The 23,018-nt window shown below is 40.8% G+C and overlaps 2 protein-coding genes across 3 annotated transcripts in view; one reads left to right on the forward strand and one right to left on the reverse strand.

The window, feature by feature from the left end:
* Positions 1 to 1,617, reverse strand: part of FRMD3 (FERM domain containing 3) — an 81,067-nt gene extending 79,450 nt beyond the window's left edge. Inside the window, exon 1 of the mRNA XM_015812504.1 lies at positions 1,468 to 1,617. Within this exon, the coding sequence (XP_015667990.1) occupies positions 1,468 to 1,617 (150 nt within the window). The remainder of the gene's footprint in view (positions 1 to 1,467) is intronic.
* Positions 1,618 to 13,094: 11,477 nt separating this feature from the next.
* On the forward strand, positions 13,095 to 23,018 carry IDNK (IDNK gluconokinase). Of its 2 annotated transcripts, none has more exons than XM_015812505.1 (5): positions 13,095 to 13,212; positions 16,659 to 16,689; positions 19,217 to 19,303; positions 21,474 to 21,517; positions 22,111 to 23,018. In XM_015812505.1, exons 1-5 carry the CDS (start codon positions 13,172 to 13,174, stop codon positions 22,460 to 22,462), a joined length of 555 nt encoding a protein of 184 aa, XP_015667991.1. In that variant the 5' UTR covers positions 13,095 to 13,171; the 3' UTR covers positions 22,463 to 23,018. The 2 variants fall into 2 exon arrangements, with proteins under 2 accessions (XP_015667991.1, XP_015667992.1); XM_015812506.1 differs by having other exon boundaries at positions 19,221 to 19,303.

A 23,018-nucleotide genomic window follows, 5' to 3' on the forward strand; every position in this document is an offset into this window, starting at 1 on the left:
CTCTTGGGGAGCCTGACCTGCCCTTGGGAAAATGCCAAGTGGATTTCACACATAACTTATGCTTACAGCTGTGTGGTAAAACGCTCTGGGGTCTTCAATACAGCTAATCCTCGACTTACAGCAGTTTATTTAGTGACCATTCGAGTTGCACTGAAAAAAGTGACTTATGACCATTTTTCACACTTACGACCATTGTAGCATTCCCCCATGGTCACGTGATTTACATTTGGATGCTTGACAACTAACTCACATTTATGACGGTTGCAGTGTCCCAGAGTCATGTGATCTCCCTTTTGAGACCTTCTGACCAGCAAAGTCAATGGGGAAAGTCAGATTCACTTAACAACTGGTGTTACTGATTTAACTGCAGGGATTCACTTAGCACAGTGGTTCTCAACCTTTGGGTCGGGACCCCATGTGGGGTCGATCGACCATTTCACGGGGGTCGCCAAGCAAGGCTGTCCGCCATTTTTTTTTTGTCCGACATTTTTCCCCCTTTTCCGGCGGGTGCCTTACCTCCCTTGGGCTGGGCCAGCTGGTGGTCGGCCTGCTCCATCTCTGCCGCTTGCCAGCTATGCCTCGGCCGGCGCAGGGGGTGGAACCACGCATGCGCGGTGCTCCCGGGCAGGGAAAGTCCTCGACTTACGACCGGTTGGGTAGTCCTTGACTTACGACCGGTTTAGTCCTCGACGTACGACCGGTTTAGTCCTCGACTTACGACCGGTTGGGGGTTGCGGCATTAAAAAGGTTGAGAACCACTGTTTTAGAGCATAGTTAAGAATATCAACCACGCATGCGCGGCGCTTCCGGGCAGGGAAAGTCCTCGACTTACAACCGGTTGGGTAGTCCTCAACGTACGACTGGTTTAGTCCTCGACTTACTACCGGTTTAGTCCTCGACTTACGACCGGTTTAGTCCTTGACTTACGACCGGTTGGGGTCGCGGCATTAAAAAGGTTGAGAACCACTGACTTAGCAAATGTGGCAAGAAAAGTCGTAAAATGGGGCAAAACTCACTTAATAACAAATTTCTCACTTAGCAACGTAAACGTTGGGCTCAACTGTGGCCGTAAGTTGAGGACTACCTAAGTACACTCCCATCGGTTCCACACGAGCTCTCTTGCCTTCCACCGCCCCGCCACGACCTTGCGGGGACCAGCCCTGCCTCGCTTCACGCTTTACTTGTAAACAACTTCTCACTAGAGCCGGGCGCGCCGTGCGTGGACGCTCCGGGGACTGGCAGCGAGAGAGAGAGAGAGAGAGAGAGAGCTGGGCGGCTGGGCAGGTGACACAGCAGGGATGCCACTGAAGCGGAGCGGGCGGCGGGCAACGCCAGCCCGCTTTCCCTTTGCCAAGAGGGGAAGGAAGGAAGGAAGGAAGGAGTAAGGCGGGAGGGGGGGGGGATGCGTGAGGGTGAGCCCCCCCCCTAGGAGTTGTCCACCGCTTCCCGAAGGGTCGGTCGAGTCACCTGGATGTGGCAGGAGATCTCCGAGTCGTCCAACAGACGGATGGTGCATTTCATCTCCTGGCTCAGCGACCTGATGCTCGAGCTCCGGAACCGGATCATTTTCATGGTCCTTCTGCCCCCTCGCCTCACGCACTCGCAGGGAGCGAACATGCACCGCAAACCCGAACCGGGGGCCGGAGACCAGCCCTGCCGCTGCTTCGGCCCCTCCTCGCCGGGAGGGAAACCCCGAGAAAGGGAGCGACCCAGCGCCTGCCTCGTGGGCCGGCGGGCAACTCAGCCCCGAGGAGGCGGCGCCGGCTCCGCTTGCTGCTGTTGCTGGGCGAACATCCTGGAGAGGGAGAAAGGGGGGGGGAGCTCCGCTTCGCTTGCCTCGCCGAAGGCGGCGAGTCCACCTCTCGCTCCACAGAGGGCCACCGCCGCCGCCGCGTAAAGCGGCACGCGCAAGCTCTGGGTTGGGGGGGTTGGGGGGAGACGCTGTGCCTTGGGGGCGCGAGAGGCGACGGGCTGGCGAGGCTCCTGCTGACTGCGCGGCTGCGTCAGGCTCTGCGCTGCTCTCCTCTCCCGCCTCAGCAGCATCCTCGGCTCGCCGCTGCCCCTCCCGCAGTCGCATTTCCCCCCCCCACCTTCTCGTGAACCTCCCGCGCTTTCCCTTGCTTGCTTGCCTGCCTGCCCGCCCGCTTTCCCCTCTCTTCCCCGTTTCCCTTTTTCCATCGTGCCCTTAGCTGCCTTCTTTCGATGCCCTCCCCAGTTGTCCGGGGTGCTTTCCAACGAAGCTTCCTTCACGAAAGGTTGGAGGGTCCAGACAGCCCTGCCTTCCATTTGTAACCAGTATATACCCACGCTTCTTGCCTCTGTATCTTTGCGTGGTTAAAAAAAAATAAATCCGGCGGGGTGAGATGGAATACAAGTACGCCGTTGTTGTAATAGCTGACCTAAAATCAAAAATAAAAAATATCTGATCATGTTTCTTCTATTCTCTCCCTGGTCTCCGAGTGCTTTTCTTCACCTTTTCTATCACCCAAATATCCCTCGTTTTCCCTTTCTTTCCCTTTCTTCTTTCGCTCCATTTGCTTGTCGCTTCGGTGCTTCCAAAGAAGAGTATTATTCTGCAGTTGCAGTAACTCGTTAATTTAATTTTACTATGTTTTATAATCTTTGTCTGCTTTCTTATACCTTCTATTTTTTTTTTCTTAATGCAAACGTGGATTGAAAAGGAAATATGGCATAGCTGCCCACCTGCAGAAGGGACTTTGGTTGATAGTGCAAGGTGCCATCTATCCATAGAAGGATCTTTCCTGTCACGATTGCCTCTTCCTCCTTTTCCTTCACATCCTTTTTTCATAATTTTATGAGATGATGAAGATCATGGCTCTAATTATTATTTTCCATCTTGCTATTTGTCTTTTTTTTTTTCCCCTAAGAACCAAAGTAGGTGGGACAATAATGCCAAATGGGAGCAGAGTGCATTATAAGAAGGACAGGACCTGGAGTTTCTAATGGAAGGAACGGGGAAGTTGTTACTCTGATTATCAGTTGGGAGAATTCTGCAGTGGTGAATTGAAGAGCTGTCAATCTACTGATCCAGCCATTCATGAATTAACATTGGAATATGCCACATGGCTTTGGTGGGCCATAGTTGATTTTTATCCTGCCTTTATTGTCTCTTTTAGATTACGGAAATCTTCCAACTTCCTTGCAAGGTATGCCTTGAGGCTGCCCTTGGATGGTGTTTGAATAAATGAGAAAATACTCCTACTTTTTAAGCGTGGCTACCACATGGAATGGACTTGAAATGAAGGCAACATCCTCGGGACAAAGCTGAAAAGAAATTTGTTACTAGGGCAGCGGTTCTCAACCTATGGGTCGTGACCCCATTTGGGGTCGATCGACCATTTCACGGGGGTCGCCAAGCAAGGGTGTCCGCCATTTTTTTCCCCCTTTTCCGGCGGGTGCCTTACCTCCCTTGAGCTTGGCCAGCTGGTGGTCGGCCTGCTCCGTCTCTGCGGCTTGCCAGCTACGCCTCGGCCGGCGCAGGGGGCGGAACCACGCATGCACGGTGCTCCCGGGCAGGGAAAGTCCTCGACTTACGACCGGTTGGGTAGTCCTCGACTTACGACCAGTTTAGTCCTTGACCTACGACCGGTTTAGTCCTCGACTTACGACCGGTGGGGGTCGCAGCATTAAAAAGGTTGAGAACCACTGTACTAGGGAATGTTTATGCCATACTTAGGAACAATGAGGATTGGGCCTTGGAGGAAAAAAAAACTATATCACTTTAGAAAGTTCTGGGGAAACAGCATAGTGAAAATTAGGAAATTTAGTTGGTGTTGTTTGTGAAATACTTTAAGCCTCTTCTTCAGCTAGTATCCATCATTTGGATGTTATTTCTCTTAGCTTTTCTCCCTTATCCTTTATGTTTCATTTTTTTAAATTCTCTGCAGGTCTTTAATTTTTGATATTATTTCCCTGTGGCAGGATAGTTTTTAACCCTTTTATTGATTTTAATTGCCTGTTAAAAGAAAAGGGTTGTTGCAATTTATTGGAGGAAATACAACATTAACTTTCTTACTTTTTTATTGTCCTTGCCTTCTTTGTTCTTCGTTTTCTTCTGTTTTTTTCTCCCTGTCTTTACTGTTATCCAGCTGCCCTATGTATCCAAGAAGCAGCTTAACAGATATCACGTACAATACGCTTGGCAACTGTCAGGGTCAAGCTTTTCCCAGTTCCTAAAAATGTCTTGTTCTGCCAAGTGGAGGATGTAAATCCTGATAATATTAGCTTCTTGGCGCCTTTTTTGGCACCCAAATCAGGCTTCAGTAAATGAGGTCAAAGCATTGTATTGTGAATGGCAAAGGGTTAGAATATAAAGTATGGATGAAGAATCGTGCTTAGTTTAGTTCACTTCCCCACATCTTATACGCAGGGAAAATATATGCTAAATAATTATTAAGCCCTTCCATAAACATTCAGTATTCACACAGTTGTAAGTCAATCAAGAGCTAAATATTCCTGACAAATACAGAATAAAAGTGTAAGAAAATAGTGGAATAAATAAAAAACAATATCCTCTCCCTGTGTAACTATAGTAGTGTTAGGTTTAAAATATATTATTTCAAACATATGGAAAACTTTCTGTTGTATTGACTCTGGAAGAGAAATTTGAAGGCCCATGAAGATTTTTCAGCTAATATACCAGAAAGATCATTGTGTTGCATGCTTAAAATGTCTTTGAGGGTGTCTCTATATTTTGCTATTCAATCGTATGTTCAATGTTTATTTCAACAAAATCTATACAATTTATAAATAAGAAATAAGAGCCACTTTTGATGGTATTGCTATTTTGGGATTGACATTCTGAACCCATATCCCAATAATTCTGCTCAATTGTTCAGCACGTGTACCCTATATTTACTTAGCCATCTAACTTTGATATTTCACAGCGGCAGAAAAATATACTTAGTCTGCTGACAGTTTTATTATGAGTAATTTCCCCCTCCCCCTTTGAAAGGAGAAATAATCAAAAGAATACCATTCACTTATTGAACTGTACAAGTTTCTAGAGAAGTATTGTGGGCATGTTATTCTGCAGCAAAAAAAGTCTTAAAAGACTCGCATTTATTATCATGGAAGCTTTTGTGGATCACAGGCTACTTCATTAAATGGATGTAATGACGATGTTAACACATCGTAATTTGAAAGCTGTGACACTCATAAAATAGCTGAAAAAATGAGTGCTTTTATACTTCATCAAAGGTGCTTCCTTTTGGTTGTACCCACTGGATATAAAAGTGAGATTTACCTCAGAGAAGCAATTTAATATTTTTATAGCACTAGGGAAAATAGTGCTTTTTTCCTTCAAGATCTTTTAAACATTCTTTTAAAACTATTTTATTCTCTATTCTCTATTTTTATTTATTAATGCTATTTTATTATAATTGTTTAAAAATATTTCATTTATTGAGCAAGGCATTTTATTTTATACATCATTTAGAATCTGTATTTTATTTTAAAATTACAAATTAATAAGATCCTAAATTAAATAAAAGTAACTTTATCCATTATGTTCATATTTAAAAAAATAAATGGAATTAACAGAACCAAATATGCTAAAGTTAGTTATCACATATAAGACATTTAAACAGACTCATTTTAAGAATCAGATACATTATACTAGAACAATTGGTAGAAGCAATACAAACTGCAATTTCAGTTAAATCCCTCATGTAAAAATCTGAATGACTATTAGATTTCAGCAAAGAGATATAGATAATGCTAATTCCTAAGTACTATGTACTCTTCATCCAGGTTTTTTTTTGTGGTACAGTATAACTAATTTCAAAGAGAATTCTAGTCTCACATATTGTACTATAACTATATATTTAGGGTGCAGAAATCCACTCTCTCACTAGATGGCAATATTTTTGTCATTATCCTTATTTTTGCAATTGAAATCTGGTAGTCCTAGCACAGTGGTGGCGAACCTATGGCACGGGTGCCAGAGGCGGCACTCTGAGCCCTCTCTGTGGGCATGTGCGCCGTCGCCCCAGTCCTAGGCCTCCAGCTGGGTTTTATAAAACCTTTTCGCTTTAGGCCTCCACCGCCCTGTACAAAAAAAAAGGTTCAATCAGTCAATTTCAACTTCTCGTGGGGAAAAAAAAGATCTTGCAAAGTTGGAATTGATTGATTGAACTTTTTAGTCCACCCAGTCTGCTGTTATCACCGTAGCCACGCCCACCCAATGGGCCACACCCACCCGGTACCCGACGATGCATAAGTGGGTTTTGGGTTGCAGTTTGGGCACTTGGTCTCTAAAAGGTTCACCATCACTGTCCTAGCATATTATAAAAGATTGGCAGTGATATTCTGGGAGAGTTGTGTTTTTTTTCAAATATTATCCAGTGTTATTGATTTTCTAAATGAGGAAAAACTCCCAGAAGGAAATAACGGCTAAGCATCCCGCAGCATCAAGTTTGAGAAAAGAAAAGTGAAAACGACAAATTTTATAGACTTATCCTCATTCCCAAATGGGACATTTAGAAAAGCAGAATGTGAATAATGTTTATCAATAAAATGAATTTGCCTAAAGGATTTATTACCATATAAAATGTGCCATGGGATTCTCGGTGGCCTGTACACTTCATTCATCCTGACTGATTTGAAGATATGTTTCAGCTGAATATGGATAAAATACAAGGTAATATAGGGTCTCATCTGCACAGCTTATGAGCTTATAAACATGTTGCCAGCTACTGTCTTTCAGCATTAGCAAGTCCCAATCACAGCCATGATGGCCCTGGGGATAGCACATTATGTTTTGTGATGTGCTCAAGCAACATAGCATTTCAACATATGCACAGGAAGAGCTATGTTATATAAAATTCTACTGCAAAGCATTTTACAATATATTTTAATGAAAAATACTGGGATGTTTTCCTGGCTAGAAGTATTTTTCCATGGAGATCATTAATTTCTCACAGGTGTAGACTAAAAATTGTGTTCAGAATAAAGCAGAAGTTTCTCCTGCAAAAAAGAGTAGAATTTATCTTTGTAGCTGGCACTGTACATAAATTATCAGTACTGATTGTGATTTCATTGGCTAGGTACTCTGAAAGGTGATAGTCAGCTTGTTTCTCACATATTCGTGCCTGAACATTTTGTCTTATATCTTATTTTCCACAAGATGAAAAGTTCTGTGTTCTCTTTTTTCATTGTTTAATTGATGGTTAGAGGCAGTAGCCCCTTCATATACTGTAATGCTCATTATAGAATTAACAAACAGGAACATAATATGAGAATGGGAAAAACTTCACTTCCTGATTGTCATTGGTCAAGCAGATAGAGCAGTGGTAGCGAACCTTTTAGAGACCGAGTGCCCAAACTGCAAACCAAAACCCACTTATGTATCATCAGGTGCCGGGTAGGTGTGGCCCATTGGGTGGGCGTGGCTACCGTGGTAATGTCAGACTGGGTGGAACCAAAAAGTTCAATTAATCAATTACAACTTTGCGAGATCTTTCTTTTTCCTGTGAGAAGTTGAAATTGATTGATTGAACCTTTTTTTTTGGCACACGGCGGCGGAGGCCTAAAGCGAAAAGGTTTTATAAAACCCAGCTGAAGGCCTAGGACTGGGGTGAGGGCGTGCGTGCCCACAGAGAGGGCTCTGCGTGCCACTTGTGGCACGCGTGGCATAGGTTCGCCACCACAGAGATAGAGTAACAAAAAGGATGCGATCATACTAGAAGATGGTTCTCTAAAGATGGTTCTCTAGCTGAGCTAGAATTATTCTTGCCACCAAAATGTTAATTATTTGTCATGTTTTTAGTATCTGGAACTCACTAGATTAATTGGAAATTGCAGGCCCAATATATAAGGAACAAGCAAAGTGGAAGAATTCTGCCTTAAATTGATTTGATTGGGGCTACAGGCCAGGGAGCCGCAGTCAAATGGATTGCATCTTCCAAATGAAATAGTATTTATGTCTCCTTAGATGGCAGAAGAAAACACAATCTCCTTTATATAGTTTCCCCATATGATAATGTTGTTATGGGAAAATACAAACACAAATCTAACATTAGTGTAAAAAGGTCACAAAGAGGAGTGGCTGAAAATGATTCACTGATCTAATCTAAATTAGTATGTTATTCTGGAAGTATATGAAACAAAGTGAATGCAAATAACAGGTTAGTACTGAGAGCTACTCCTCATGTTATATTTAGATATTTATCTTGTGCATATTATGTACTTATGGAATATACTTTTTGAATTAGAGTTACTATCACTATGAAGACATGTACATAATATTGAGTTCTGTCTCAATTTTATCTTGCCAAGATAATGAATCTCTCATTGGGATAAATAGCCTGTTATTTACAGTATGTACATTTTTACTTAAAGAAGGGATACAAGTTAAGGACAGAACTTAACTGCCTAAGAAAGTCAATGATATACCATGCCTAAAAGATTAATTTGATTTTTTTATCAACTTCAACACATGGTTGCAATTCTAGTCAAATCTTCAATAATTTGCCTTGAACTAACAGTTTTGTAAAATCTCTGTGGTAAACAGGGACTTGAATTAAATTCCTCCTTCTAACTCTATAATATTTATTTATTGGTTTGTTTGCTTGGATTGGACTGGATTACCATTGGTCAAGCAGATATCCCATTTCTGAACCACCCATGTCCCTCAAAGAGGAAATCTTCCAAATTATGTAGTATTTATGTCTGCTTAAAATGATATGTAAGGCTATTTAATTAGCGAAAAACCCAACACAGCATTCAGGCAAGTTAAAATAAATGATATAACTTTAAAAGAAGAACCATGTGGCAAACAATTACCCAGGAAAAAAATTAAATATGTAGTATACCAATAGGTTCACAAAACTACTAAGTGCAGGACTTGCTGAAAAAGCCAGGTTCTGATAGCATTCCTGAAGGTGTATGCAAACCTCTGAGGAAATGCAGTTTCAAGTGATGTGTCAGTATTATGGGACTCCCACAAGATAACATTTCTTCAGTAAGAAAATTGGAGTATGCTGACTCTGTTGGATCATTTGGAACAGACAGACAATTAAAGAGAGGCAGTCCTGCAAATAACCATCAACAACTTTAAACTTAATAACTTGAATTGCCCCCAGAAACTTAAGAGGCAACCAGTGCAGTTTGCACACTTATAGTGCCATAGTGTACCATTGTGTGCCCATAACTACTTCTGCTGCCAGAGTTTGGACAAGATGTAACTTCTGATTTGTCTTCAAGATTAGAATGCATTGTAGTAATATAAACAGTTGGACCATTGGAACACAACTCAAAATGAGATGAGCCATTTTAAAATAATTCTATTTATTTGGTCAGAGTTGCATTGCATGAGAGGGAGGAATCAAATGAAAGCCCATGAACACTCCTTTATGTACATGCTCTAAGCCTGTATTCCTTTATTTTCAGTTTTTAATCCCCTTCCTTAAAAAAAAAAGCAAGAGGCTTTTTGCTTTCATATTTTAATTATATAGAGAATCTTGGATACTTATTTGTGAGCTATAAAAGCTGGCTATACTGCTCCAGTTCAGGATATACAACTCAGTAACGAAACAGCTTGGCAGATCATTTCACATGATGTCTTGGATGAGTTCTTAAAAGGGTGGAGAAGTCAGGGACTGTATTCACGTTGTAAAGAGCCAGATTGGTATAGTAGTTAAGTCACCTGAGTAGAAACTGAGAAACCGTTGAGTCCTGTACTGGTGGAAGAGAATATTTGTCCCTCAGGGTTGAACTGTGGGATCCTTGATGCTCTTCAAGCTTGATTGTTTTCTTGCAGACGTTTCATTACCAAACTAGGTAACATCATCAGTGCTAGAAAGGAGCGCTCTTTTTTTTAATAGTCCTGTCTTAGGCACAAAGCTAGATTGGTGACCTTGGGTCAGACACTCTCAGCCCTAGGAAGGAGGTAATGGCAAAGTATTTCCAAAATCTTGCCAAGAAAACAGAAAGGACTAGTTCAGGCAATCACCAGGAGTCAACATTGATTCAAAAACACACATCCACACATCTTATACAGCAGGGGTGTCAAATTGGCAGCCTGCAGGCCGGATACGTCATGGGCAGGTCATGCCCACCTAGTCAAAAAACGTCACAATACATCATGTGATGTGATCGAATTTGACACTTGTGTTATACAGTATATCCAGTTACTGAGAAGTCAATTAACACAGTTAATGCAGAGGAAATTAACATAGTTGTCTTCTGAATAGAAATGTGTTGGAATGCACCATTTCTATATTAAAATGATATAAAGTTAACTTGGATTCAACATTATCTCTGGATCACATTCCCCTTGAGGCTGTATGGCCTCACCCTGCTATCATTCCAGAATGCCTTAAAACACTTCTGGCAGGGACTGAGTGATTTGTGAATCAATTACAGTGTGATGTGTTTGAAGTTTCTGATTTCCCCAAGTATGATGATTTTATCTTTTAGGATCTATGCTGTGTTAACCTCCTTGTATACTGCCTTGAGTTGATTTGCGATTGGGTGGCCTTAAAAATGGAAAAAAAAAAACCCAAATGATTCATTCCAATATTTGTTTTAAATCCATGCACAATTATAAGCATATTTAAAAACAGAGTATTTTATCATCAACAGTATTACAATTCCTTCAGATTATTAAGAAAGTTGAAATCACTTGTCCTGAAATTTGCACTATTAACTGTTAAATCTGAATTTAATGATTGTGAGATAATATAAAGAGAACTACCTACATTGGGTTGACTAGCTTGTGGCTTGGTGCATTCAGAGATTTCAGCGAGTGTGCTGTTACGTTTCTTATACAAAGCCTGTACAATGCAATGCTAATATCTTAGTATAGTAGGGTGTGATGACTTCTCCAGATACTTCCCCAGATATTTTTCCAGATGTCAGTTCGGAGGAAGATAACCAGTTCCAGGTACGTCGGGAGGGGAGTTAGTCAATGGCTCCAGGCAGCCATCTGAGAGTGATTTGGCAGAAGCACAGCTACAGCGGGACAGCCCTGAGGCTTCAAGTGGAGAAAGCCTACAGCTGCAGCCAGTCAGCGATGAGGAAGAGGAACTGCCTTCAGCACCTGATTCAAGAACACGTAAGGCAGAGAAAAGGCAGGCGCAGCAAAAGTCAGCCAAATTACTCATGAGAAAGTAGCCTCGCCCCTCTTGATGGGCTGCACCCGAAGCTGGCTATTTAGTACAGCAGACAGATGGAGATGCTGCTGGGAACAACATGCTGTGTGTTCTTGCCTTGAACTTTGGATCACGTCTCTTCAGCTGTTTCCTTTGCCTTGCCCTTGCCTGTGGATTTGCTTTGCCTTGGGAACTTGCTTTGGCCTAGTGCAGGGGTCCCCAACCTTGGCAACTTTAAGACTTGTGGACTTCAACTCCCAGAATTCCCCAGCCAGCTTTGCTGGCTGAGGAATTCTGGGAGTTGAAGTCCACAAGTCTTAAAGTTGTCAAGGTTGGGGACCCCTGGCCTAGTGGACTGGACTCACCTTTGCCTTGAGGGCTAGTGTTGGCTTCATTTGAGTAGCCTGTGGAATCATTGGGGTTGAGCTGGCGCGGGGACAGGGAATTGCTGAGGAATACCAATTCAGGCTTGGAAGCCTTAATAAAGACTCCTTACGCCTATGATGTACTGTATGTGTGCATGCATGAGTGGGACAGCACATAGGGTAACCAGAGTAAATAAGTTTCTTGTTACATTATTCCTAAATTAGCATGTTGTGTGAATTGATAATATGTTTTACTATTTCCAGTGTAAATAATTTGGGACCTATCTGGAAATCATTACTTATTTTAGGAGCATGGTAAAACATTACATTGAAGTCAGTATAGGGGTTTTTTTTTGTATAGATTTTATTATTTTTTATAGGGTTAGGAATAAGGTAGGGTCGGGGTTGGGATTTGAATTAGGGTTAGGATTAGAGTTGGGGTTTTTCCAAATAACATTCTCAATATTTAGCAAACAGCATAATGTCTGGGTCCATGTGTTTAACAAACAATAATAGATAATAGATAATAGATAATTATCATAAACAATGTTACTTAATCGCTCAATAGCCTTCTTCTTGCTAACATATATTCAAAGTTACATATCACATTCCTTTCTAAATTGTTTTTCTAGCCATTGATAGAAATTATCCCATGTTCTAAAATACACTGAGTCTTCTTTCTCTTTTATCTTTAAAGTCAATCTATCCATTTCTGCACACTCTAAAATTTTCTTAATTAGTACTTCTTCAGCTGGTAAATTTTCATTTTTCCAATGTTGGGCAAATACAATTCTTGCTGCCATTTGTACGTGTAGTATTAAATATCTGCAATCTTTCTCATAATTTGCTCCTATTATTCCTAACAAAATAATTCTGGCTTAAAGTCTATTGGTTTTTTAGTCATTTTCTCCAACCATAAATGTATTTTAACTTAAAATCTTTTTGCTTTAGGGCATGTCCACCAGATATGATAATAAGTACCTGGTCTTTGTTTGCATTTCCAACAGTTGTTTGAAGTATTTTTAAACATTTTTGCTAATCTCACTGGTGTCATATGCCATCTGTAAAACATTTTATATAAGTTTTCCCATAACTTTTCCCAGTCTTCTAATTTTATATTATATCCAAAGTTCTTTGCCCATTTTATCGTTTCTTTTACTTGTTCTTCCTCCATCTTTAAGTTTAACAGAAATTTATAGAGTTTCTTAATCAACTTTTCACCTGTTTTTAAGAGTATCTGATCAAATTCTGTCTGTTCTTTATAAAACCCCATTGTTTTAATATCTTTTTCATATCTCGTTTGAATTTGCAGGTATGGCCACCATGCTAGATCAATATCTTGTTCCAAGTCAGTATAGTTTTTAATATTGTTTTACTTCAACAATACTTGGACAGCTGCCAATTTATGTCATTTCTCATCATATTATCCTGTACAATAGTGCCACTCTGAACTGTTAACAGTAGTCCTTGCCTTAGATTTTCCATTAAATTTAAAAATAAAATAAAAAAAATACGGAAACCGGGACGGGGATCGAAAAAGCCAGATCTGGGTTGAAAAACCTAGCACCCGCACCTCGGAGCAAGAGGCGGAGAAGGGAAGGAAGGGAAGGGAAGGGGCAGGGCGAAAAGGTCGGCGTCGAGGAAGGCAAGCCGAAGAAAAGGAACCACTGCTTGCTGCCCGAGCGCCCCGCGATGGTCTTAGTGGTGGTCATGGGAGTGAGCGGCTCCGGGAAGTAAGCGCAGCTCTTGGTGGTGGGGGGGGGGAGCGGGGGGAGGAGAGAGAGAGATACGCGGCCGGAAGTACAAAAAAGGCCGCGCTGCTTTTCTCGATGGCAAGGGAGGGAAGTTTGCTTTCGGCAGCTGCGTCGGTCGCTGCAGCCGCGGGGAGCCTTTCCGGCACCTGTTAAGGCGAGCCGGGGCAGAGCGCGTGGGAGGCTCCTCTGGCCTTTAGAAGCCCCCCTCCCTCCTCGGCGAAGGAACTGGGGGGGGGGAAATGCAGGGTGGGTGGTCGTCGCTGCCCTGCGTGAGAAAGGCAGCGAGGGAGGCTTTTGTGGGCGGCGAATCTAACTTCCCCATGTACCCGGGCAGCAAGGTAGAAAGGCGGAAGAAGGCGATCGTGCTTCTTGGTAAAAATGAGGATAAGCAGCACACACACACACACACACACACACACACACACACACACACACACACACACTTCAAGTTATTTCGGGTGTATTAGTCCTGGTAAAATGGAAAAGGCAGATGCGGCTACCTTTGTGTATCTAGTCTTAAATGATACTTGGAACTAACTAGATGATACATCTTGTGACGCTCATTCAGGATAAACAACTGAATGTATTCGAAACGAAGTTGTGGGTGCTCCAGCTCTGGAGGTTTTTGAGAAGAGATTGGACAACCATTTGTCTGAAATGATATGTTTTCCTGCTTGAGCTGGGGGGTTGGTCTAGATTTCTAGAAGACCGCCAAGATCCCTTCCAACTCTGTTGTTTTGATTATTGTATAGGAAAACAAAATGCATCATAATCCCCTATAAGATTATATGTAGGGATCTGAGAAATAACACCTCACTGCTTGATTTGGGGCCACTTTCAGGATGTGTTCCCATGTCTGGGAGATAAATCTAGGTCAGTGTTTCTCAACCTTGACAATTTTAAGGCATGTGGACTTCAACTCCCAGAATTCCATAGCCAGCATTGCTGGCTGTGGAATTCTGGGAGTTGAAGTCCACATGCCTTAAAATGACAGTCAAGGTTGAGAAACACTGATCTAGGTGCTCCGGGACTTGTCTGTTCAAACATTTTTCTGTGTGTGTGGCATGGCATGGTTAACTTTGGCAATATCTGCCTTAATAACAAAAACACCATTGGACTACTGCAAATCATATTCCATCATGGCCAGGAGATGAACCTGTATGTGATGGGCATTGAATTAATAGGACTGAAGATTCATAGGCTGTAAGAGACAAGGTTATAGAATGAACATTAGCATCTCCTTAAACCAAAAGTGTCTTTCCTACACAAAGCCAGGAAAAGATCCATTTGGTTTACACCCCTGCACATTATGAAGCAGGTTTTTTTTGCCTTTGAAGTACTGAACAGATTAGTTTGCCACTGAATTATTTATCGATTATGAATAAAAAGTGGGATAGAAATGCCACAAATATATGTATAAAATACATTTGCATATTTATTTGCAAATATATTATTTGAATCCAGATTCCAGAATAATATGGCACCATTCTCTACTTGTAAATACTCTCTTTAGTACTTAAGCCCAAGCACTTTTGGGAAAAAGAGTGACAGTCATTTCTTTGTTTACAGCCTTGCCATAATTATGCAGTTAACCTTACGAAGAACAGGCATATTGTGACCAAGACATTTACAGCAGGACTAGCAGATGCAGAGAGTATGTTTGGCCTGGGTCTTCATATCTGGTTCTAAAATATTTCACTGAATGAGGTTTACTGATACTTGTGTGGCTCAAACAGCTTTTTTCCCCAAGAGAAGAAGCAGCAGCAGACCATCTGAATAACAGCAATATTGAGTCAGATGAAATCATGTAGTCTTGGTTATTATAGAAATAGCACTTATACTCAGGTCCTTGATCAGTCAGTTATTAGCTATTTGTAATGAAGACGTGTTCATACTGAGAATTCCTACAATTTACTAAAATAGAAAAATACATGGCATGTTATTTATTTTAGCATTTAGCCAATTGAGGTTACAAATACAAGAAATGTTTACAAATAGGCTGAAAAAAACATATAGAAATAATTTATTTTACACTATGTTGACTGCACATCCTTCACATTTATATATACTTAGTCTACATTGTTTAGCGTTCTTTTTTCTAATAGCATTGTTGGAGAATCTTCTGATGTGAAAATGTAATTTTGTATTGCATGAAGAAACTATTATATGGGTGTGTTCACCACCCACACAAACATGTCAAAATTAATCTGGCACCATATTACCAAATATTGCCTTGAAAGAGTGGGCGAACATTCTTACTCAAACTCCCTGTTAAAGTTCTGTTTAATCCAAGTAGCTATATTATATAGGATTACTGTCTAAATATGACTAATTGCTTTTCGATTTTTCAGAATAGAGACAGCCCAAATAGTTACCAAAGAATAGTGCAGAGTATTGAAAGAATAAACTTGCAAAGAGTTATGACTTGTTTCTTTAATGAAGTTGTTAAAGATCACTGTAGTCATCTGCAGCTATTACACTTTGTGTTCTTGGTTATTTATTAATTAAAATTATTCACTTTCCATCATACCCATGGAAGTGTGAGATTTATATACCAAGCACACTTTCATGATGGCTGCGTAGGATGATCCAAAGATGCAGTCATGACATTTTCCATCTGATTATTGGGCAGAACTAGTATTTCATATACATTTCACAATAGGGATAATATCTACGCTAGTTTTTCATACGTGAATTGTTTGCCAAATCCACCATCAGAAATAATCCCTAAGTTAGCATTAAAGTGTCAACTGTGTGGGTACCTGTGTTGGTGACTATCAACTTTTTAACACAGAATTATGTCCGTAATTGCATTTTAAATTGTTATATTTATATCCCATCATCATTTATGCTATCCTCTGTGGCATTAACTCCATCACAGGCTTGAAAATTAATAAGACTGAGAACTGGCTCAGACTTCATGCTAAGTTCTAAAGTATGTGTTCTATTGTGGGGTTGGGAAGTCTTAATTTCACAATTCTTAATTCTAATTCCCCTATTTTTTTAGAGAATCTTTCAAACCATCTTTTTCAGAGAGTATAAAGAGTTGCAGGGAAAAGGGAATCAGAAAAACATTCAATAGGACTGCACATCTGTTTTTTGTTCTTAGAAATATTTAAAATAGTGAAAACTTGTCTTCTCATTTCCTATCCATATAATTTGAAGAAACTAATATATACTATATTAGAAACTAGGAATTCTTTACGTATGAGTGGGCTGTTCAACCAATAAACGATTGTAAAACTTTATCCCTGGAGGTGTTTGGAGGCCACAGGTGGACTACAAACCTGTGTTTTAGATTTAGAAGACCGGATTCATGCAAGATGCTAAATCAAACTAAACCACCTTATCATGATGTGTTTCTCTAGACTTAATGTTTTCTTCTTTGGATGTAGTTTTTACACATAACTTGTTTTATTTTACAGATCCACAGTGGGCTCACTTCTGGCAGATAAGGTAGTTATTTGTAAAATTGTTGATTGTGTATTCACCATTTCTTATAAGTATCTTCGAAGGTATATAAGAACTGTAAGAGCTCAGTAAAATCATAACATCCAAATATGAAATTCTTAAGAGTATTGTTCCGTGACCATTCACACTGTTTATACATTCAAATGTAGCCTTGATTTTTGCACCCATCCTGTTTGTTTGCTTTGACATGCACAGGCAAAAATAGTGACACAACCCATGAATTATATTTCTCTTGACGTTGCAGACAACAGAGTTGTAGCCTAGGTTGATTTTCCATGTCTTCCAGGTCCCAACAGCCATAGCAAATCATCTTGGTAACAAAATGACATTATGCATGTGATTATATAACCATGTAAATACAGGTAGTCCTTGAGCTACAATGGACCCTGCCCATTCCACTCGTAACTCGAAAACTTGTAGAGTGAATCTCGTACCTCAAACAAGATCACTCCCTTGCTCGTTAAAACGCACATGGCTCGTTAACTGAACATGAGGGTGGGGAAGGCCATGGAGGGCCTAGTAATGGAACAGGCCCCCAAGGTCTCCCCAACCCATTAAGATACCTCATGCTTCCCCCTCCTTCCTGCCCTGCCGGACTCACCTGGAAAAGATCCGTCTCCTCTCTCCCGCGATTCTTGCTGCCACCCAGATCTGAGGCCAGGGAACGCTTCTGAGCCCCCTCTCCACAGCCCGATCCGGGCTCCAGAGGCCTTTTCCAGGCCGCTGCCATCGGATCTACAGCCAGGGAATGCTTCCACGTCCCCGCGGCCTGTTCCGGGCTCTGGAGGCCTTTTCCAGGCCGATGGCCGAATCTGCAGTAGAGAACGCTTTCATGCCCACCCCCGTGGCCCGATCTGGGCTCTGGAGGCCTTTTCCAGGCTGCTGCTGCTGCTGCCCAGAAACAGGCCACCGGAGGGCTACATAAGGCATCCGATCCAGGCAGCAGCAGCCTGGAAAAAGCCTCCAACGCCCCGATTCAGCCTATGGAGGCACATGGAAGCGTCCCCCGGCTTCGGTTTCATTCTCTGTTGCAGAAAACAGAAGCCTAAAGTACCACAAGATCAGTAGCATGAGATCTCGTCTCACTGATCTCACGTGATGTTGCGTTACAAATGCACCGAAGGCCTGGAGCAGTCAAGAAAGCGAAGGATCTCGATCTTCGCAGGGTTGAGTATTGAAGGCCTGCTGCCTAGGGAGACCTGGGCGGGGGTGGGGAGGGAGGGAATAACCAGGGTGAATCTTGCAGAGCCACTGCGGTTGCTTATAAGGGCGAACAACTGCTGTGGTGCTGCAAAATTCGTAATTTCGGGACTTGCTTATAAGCACTGCGGAGCGTTCATCACGTAACTTTGAACGAGGATTAAATGAACGCTTGTAACTTGTGGGTTACCTGTACTATACTTCATATGTACATCAAGAGATCAGACACAAGTTACAGCATTTACATGATTATGCCATCACACATACCATCTTTTGCCTCCCTCCCACAGATGCCCATGAAGCACGTTGGTCTTAATTCTTATAATCCCCAAATACCAGTCATGTTGGTTGAGGAATTAAGAAGTTATTCCCAATGTAACTGGATGGTGCAAGGTTATGGAAGGCAGGAAGTACCTGAGACAAGAAAAAATATTGTCATAGTTCTCATATCTATCTATCTATCTATCTATCTATCTATCTATCTATCTATCTATCTATCTATCTATCTATCTATCTATCTATCTATCTATCTATCATCTATCTATCTATCTATCTATCTATCTATCTATCAATAAAATATAGAAAAAACAAACACCAGGATAAAAGTAAAACAAACCTGTTTAATAAAGCAGCTCGGAAGGAGAGACAAAAAAAAGGGGGGGGGAGATCTTAACAGCTGCTCCTTGCAGGATTGGGGAGCGCTACGGGTGAGACAACGGCGGCCGTAGGGGAAGATGACAGCCCTACAGGGTGTTTGAAATGCAGATTGAGAGATTACTCCAAAATGAGAGGGGGGGAGAAATAGGGGGCAGAGACAGCTTGACAGCCGTCCCCCAGACACTCACACGCGCGCTAGAAAAGTAATGGAGGATCTGGGCATAACCACCGGGTCCACCAACAGGCTGCCGCATGTGAATCAACTAATGGGCCGATTACGCGCTCAAGAAGCCGGGAGCAGAGACAGGTAGCTATATAGGCAAGCTCCCTAATCACCTAGCATTCCAATCCTGATGACGTCGGCAGTCAGACCGATGAAAGCTTGGTAACTCTTTTATTTACAAACTTGTTTGTATTAAACAGGTTTGTTTTACTTTTATCCTGGCGTTCGTTTTTTCTATATTTTGTTGATATGTGTATGCCCAGTGGGGATACAGTCTATTAGATATATTTATTTCCTGAATTTACAGACCTTTAATTTTGAGGGAAATCTGGTATTATCAATGTGAATCATATGATATACGATTGCTATAACAATTGCCTTTGCTCTAAAAGCATATTCTATTTTTATTAAAACTAATCCATCATTATGTAGCTAGGTTGGAAATTCTATGAGGGTGATGATTATCATCCAGAGGAGAACAGAAAGAAAATGGCCGAAGGAATACCTCTAACTGATCAGGTATTGTACATAGCCTTGAGGTCACTTTCATCTAATAAACAAAATTGTTAGTGGTGGAGTTGGGAGAAACTTTATTAGCACAAAAACTGAATGATCTGAAGATAACAGATCAGTGAATTAAATACTGTCCTTCAAAGCTATGTCATTTGATATCTCCGTTTCCTCTGTCAGTCCTTCTCTTCTTGCAGAGCATTGTATAAAATAGTTCTAGATCATGGGTATCAAACCCGCCATGTCGTGACTTTTCGCAATGCCGGAGCTGGGGTGGGCGCAGCATCCGCATGATGTAACCGGTCCGCGGGCCGGCAGTTTGACACCCCTGTTCTAGATCTGATTGTAATTCAGCTGGCCTTGAGAGGAGTCTTTTCATCCAGATTCTTCCAAATTGATAATTGGCTAGTCATTCCTTTGCTCCCTCAATAAACTGCATTTAAAAAATCTCAATATTGATCATACATTAAGTACAAAGATTTAATTATTCAACAAGACTCAGAAAACATTGCTAAAAGTTGCAAGAATTAACAAAATACCAGCAGTTTGAACTCTTAATGTTATGCAGTTAATATGCTGCTTGGAGTTACAAGAAAATATGGAAGATATAGCAATGGCCTAGGGAATGGAAATGATTTGTGTTTCAACATCAAAAGAGGCTATTAAACTACTACTAAACATTTGCACCTGTCTCACATGCGCATGCGAGTAAGCCAACAATCGAGATTTCGTATCTAGATTTCAACAATACATGGAATGAGAACTTTAAAGTACAGAATTTGATTTCAGAAGAGGCAGGGGCACTTGAGGTCACATTGCTAACACTGAGCAGATAATGAAAGAGTTCCAAAAATACATCTATTTTTACTTCATTGCTTATTCTAAGGCTTTTCACATGATAGACCAGAACAAATTGTCAATAGCCCTTGAAAACATGGGTGTACCAGGTCACATCATCTGCTTATTAAATAAATTGTACGATGACTTAAGAAAGAAGAGTTAGATGGAATATGGAGCAATTATATACCGTAACATGGTTCAGATTGGGACAGAAGTGCACCAAGATTTATATTTTCACATTATTTAACATATTTATCCTGATACATGCTGAAATAATGAATAGAAATAGAAATTGAAATTGCTGGGGGAAGCCAAACTATGACAGAATGTTGGTGATAGCACTTTGATGGCTCGTACAAAATATGCTTGGTACTATGTGCCACTTATACAGCTGAACTGATGTTTCTCCCTCCCCAAAAAAGAACTATGGATTATTTATACCAAAGGTACTTTTCCACGAGGCCATTGGACTTTGTTTTTTCTTTGAAGACGTTTCACTTCTTGGATGAGAAGCAAAACGTCTTGAAAGGAAAAACAAAGTCCAGTGGCCTCGTGAAAAAAACACCTTCGGGATAACTATGACCTGGATGGCTGAGAATCTTCATAGACTATGAATTACTTCTATATGTGATTTGTTTTCTGTTCCAGTGCAGGCAGCATATGATTTCTTACATATATAAAACTGAAACGATGACTGCTTTCTTTTTTAGTGAATGAATGTATATTCCACCCACCTTGCAACACTGGTAAACTTCAAAATTGTCAGTTATAAAAAAATGTCTAGTGCCATTTAAGTGAAAATGTGATGCTTTCGTAAGCAACTATGAAATCTGAATAAGATAGAGCTAAATTGGATTGTACCAAGAAATGTATTAATCGTTTTGGCTGACTTACCTGATTCATATGAGCAGGGCTTTTTTTCTCGGAGAAAAGGTGGCGGAACTCAAAACTGGCCACGCCCTCATCAAACCCTAGGACCGCCCCTTTAGAGAACAGGAATGCAAGTAAAATTTGGGAGGGGCTATTTCCGGTGTGGGAGGGGCTATTTCCGGTGCGGCCGGCCCGGAAAAAGGTGCCGGAACGCGGTTCCGCCGCGTTCCGGCTGAAAAAAAGCCCTGCATATGAGTCACATGAGATAGGAGGCAGAAATTGCTGCCATAAAGAAAGACCGTATGTTGAAGCTGATATGTAATCTTCACTAGTATAATGATGCTCTGATACACTTTAAAATTTCTGACAGAAAATATTACAAACTGCAAGCTTTTGCAAATGATACAGATTATTTCAGGTGAATCTGCCTCATTTGCTTAAACTGGTCTTTTTCTTTTCTTTTTTTTAGGATAGGATACCATGGCTTTGCCACCTACATGATATATTAATGAGGTAAAAGAATGTTCCCACTGCAACATGAAATTGGTTTTGAGTGGATTCTGTAGATGAGGATGCAGTTCATCTAGCTTTAGTGTCTTGAGTTTGGTGAACAACTTCAAAACTCCCAGCCCTAAATTCTAAGCATAAATGCTAAGAATTAAATATGAACAATTTTGGGGACATGGCTTGGAGTAGAGTAAGATATCCCATACAGAAAGAGATGTCCTAAATCCCTTGAGTAGCACTGTTTCTCCATGATTGTCAGAAGCAAAATACTTGCAAACTTCTATCATATTAAGGTTTGCCGTACATTGATTTTTAATACATTTAAACTTTAATCTGTTCATAACAAAAGTGTAAAGTTAGCTTAGGGACATTTCAGTGTTGGATTAGGATTCGCTGAACATTGTTAATAAGGGATGGATTATAACAGGGGGTTCCAAAAAGGTAGCAACTGAAAAAGTGGGGGAATTATGTGGTTTGTTACAAATTATTTAGCTGCAAACTAATTAAATAAACGGATGAATTGGGATAAAAGTTAAAACACACACAACCACACTTTTTTTTTCTAATGCATAGATATTGTCAAATTCTAATTTTTACAGAGCACATGCATCTGGACAAAATGTCATCTTAGCTTGCTCAGCTCTGAAAAAAGTGTATCGGTGCATTTTGGAGAACGGAGAGGCTGGTTGTCAGAGTTTGAATAATCAACAAGAAGAAAAGGAGTCCACTCAAAGAAAGATCCTTTTTGTCCACCTGGCAGGGCCAATAGAGCTCATTGCCAGCCGTCTAGAAAAAAGAAGTGGACATTTCATGCCACCAAGTCTACTACAGTCTCAGTTTGATACTCTTGAACCGCCACGTGTGCCAGAAAACTTTATCACTGTTAATTTGGAAAAGTCGGTTTCAGAAATAGTATCTGACATTGAAAGACATCTGAGAAGTTTGTACTGATGTTTCTCCAGGTTTTCTTGTTTTGAAGCAGGATAACCCCAAATAAAATGTTGCTCTCACATAATTTATTCTCCTGATTAAGCAACATATTTATGTTTTATTTACTATACTTGTAGCATGAATAGAAAATTAAGCCTGCTTAGTTTTTGATTTATTCATTATCTTATATCTAATTTAAGATTTTTTAAATATCATAATATTGACATTTATTTTAAAAACTGCAGTTGAAAGTTTAAACAAACTCTTGGTGAGCAATCATATATTTCATTTATACTTGCTGAGTGAGAGAAAAGACTGCTGTTGCATTTGGTAAAGTGGAGTATCAGAAAACATAGCAATATCCTTGAACCAGCTGAAAATGTAATTTCATAGTAGTAAAATGCTGCCAAAAAAAGGAGAATTGGAATGTTGAAAGCAACAGGACCTCTTATTCTAGGGTGACTAACGCAAAATCCTACTCTGTATCTGTCTATCCAGCATAAGCATATTCTTTTTACTGGGTGGGGAAGGGGCTACATTTTAATTTGTATTAAAAGGCAAAATCATAACATCAAAA

This window comes from Protobothrops mucrosquamatus, unplaced genomic scaffold (assembly GCF_001527695.2).
Source record: "Protobothrops mucrosquamatus isolate PMUCROS unplaced genomic scaffold, P.Mucros_1.0 scaffold91, whole genome shotgun sequence".
In the NCBI taxonomy this organism is placed as follows: Eukaryota; Metazoa; Chordata; class Lepidosauria; order Squamata; family Viperidae; genus Protobothrops; species Protobothrops mucrosquamatus.

What these genes read in the sequence shown, in the direction of transcription:
- IDNK (XM_015812505.1), top strand. Translation starts at nt 13,172, where the DNA reads ATGGTCTTAGTGGTGGTCATGGGAGTGAGCGGCTCCGGGAA. An exon ending in GGAGTGAGCGGCTCCGGGAA is followed by an intron (nt 13,213 to 16,658) that starts GTAAGCGCAGCT and finishes TTTATTTTACAG; the next exon opens with ATCCACAGTGGGCTCACTTC. An exon ending in GCTCACTTCTGGCAGATAAG is followed by an intron (nt 16,690 to 19,216) that starts GTAGTTATTTGT and finishes ATCATTATGTAG; the next exon opens with CTAGGTTGGAAATTCTATGA.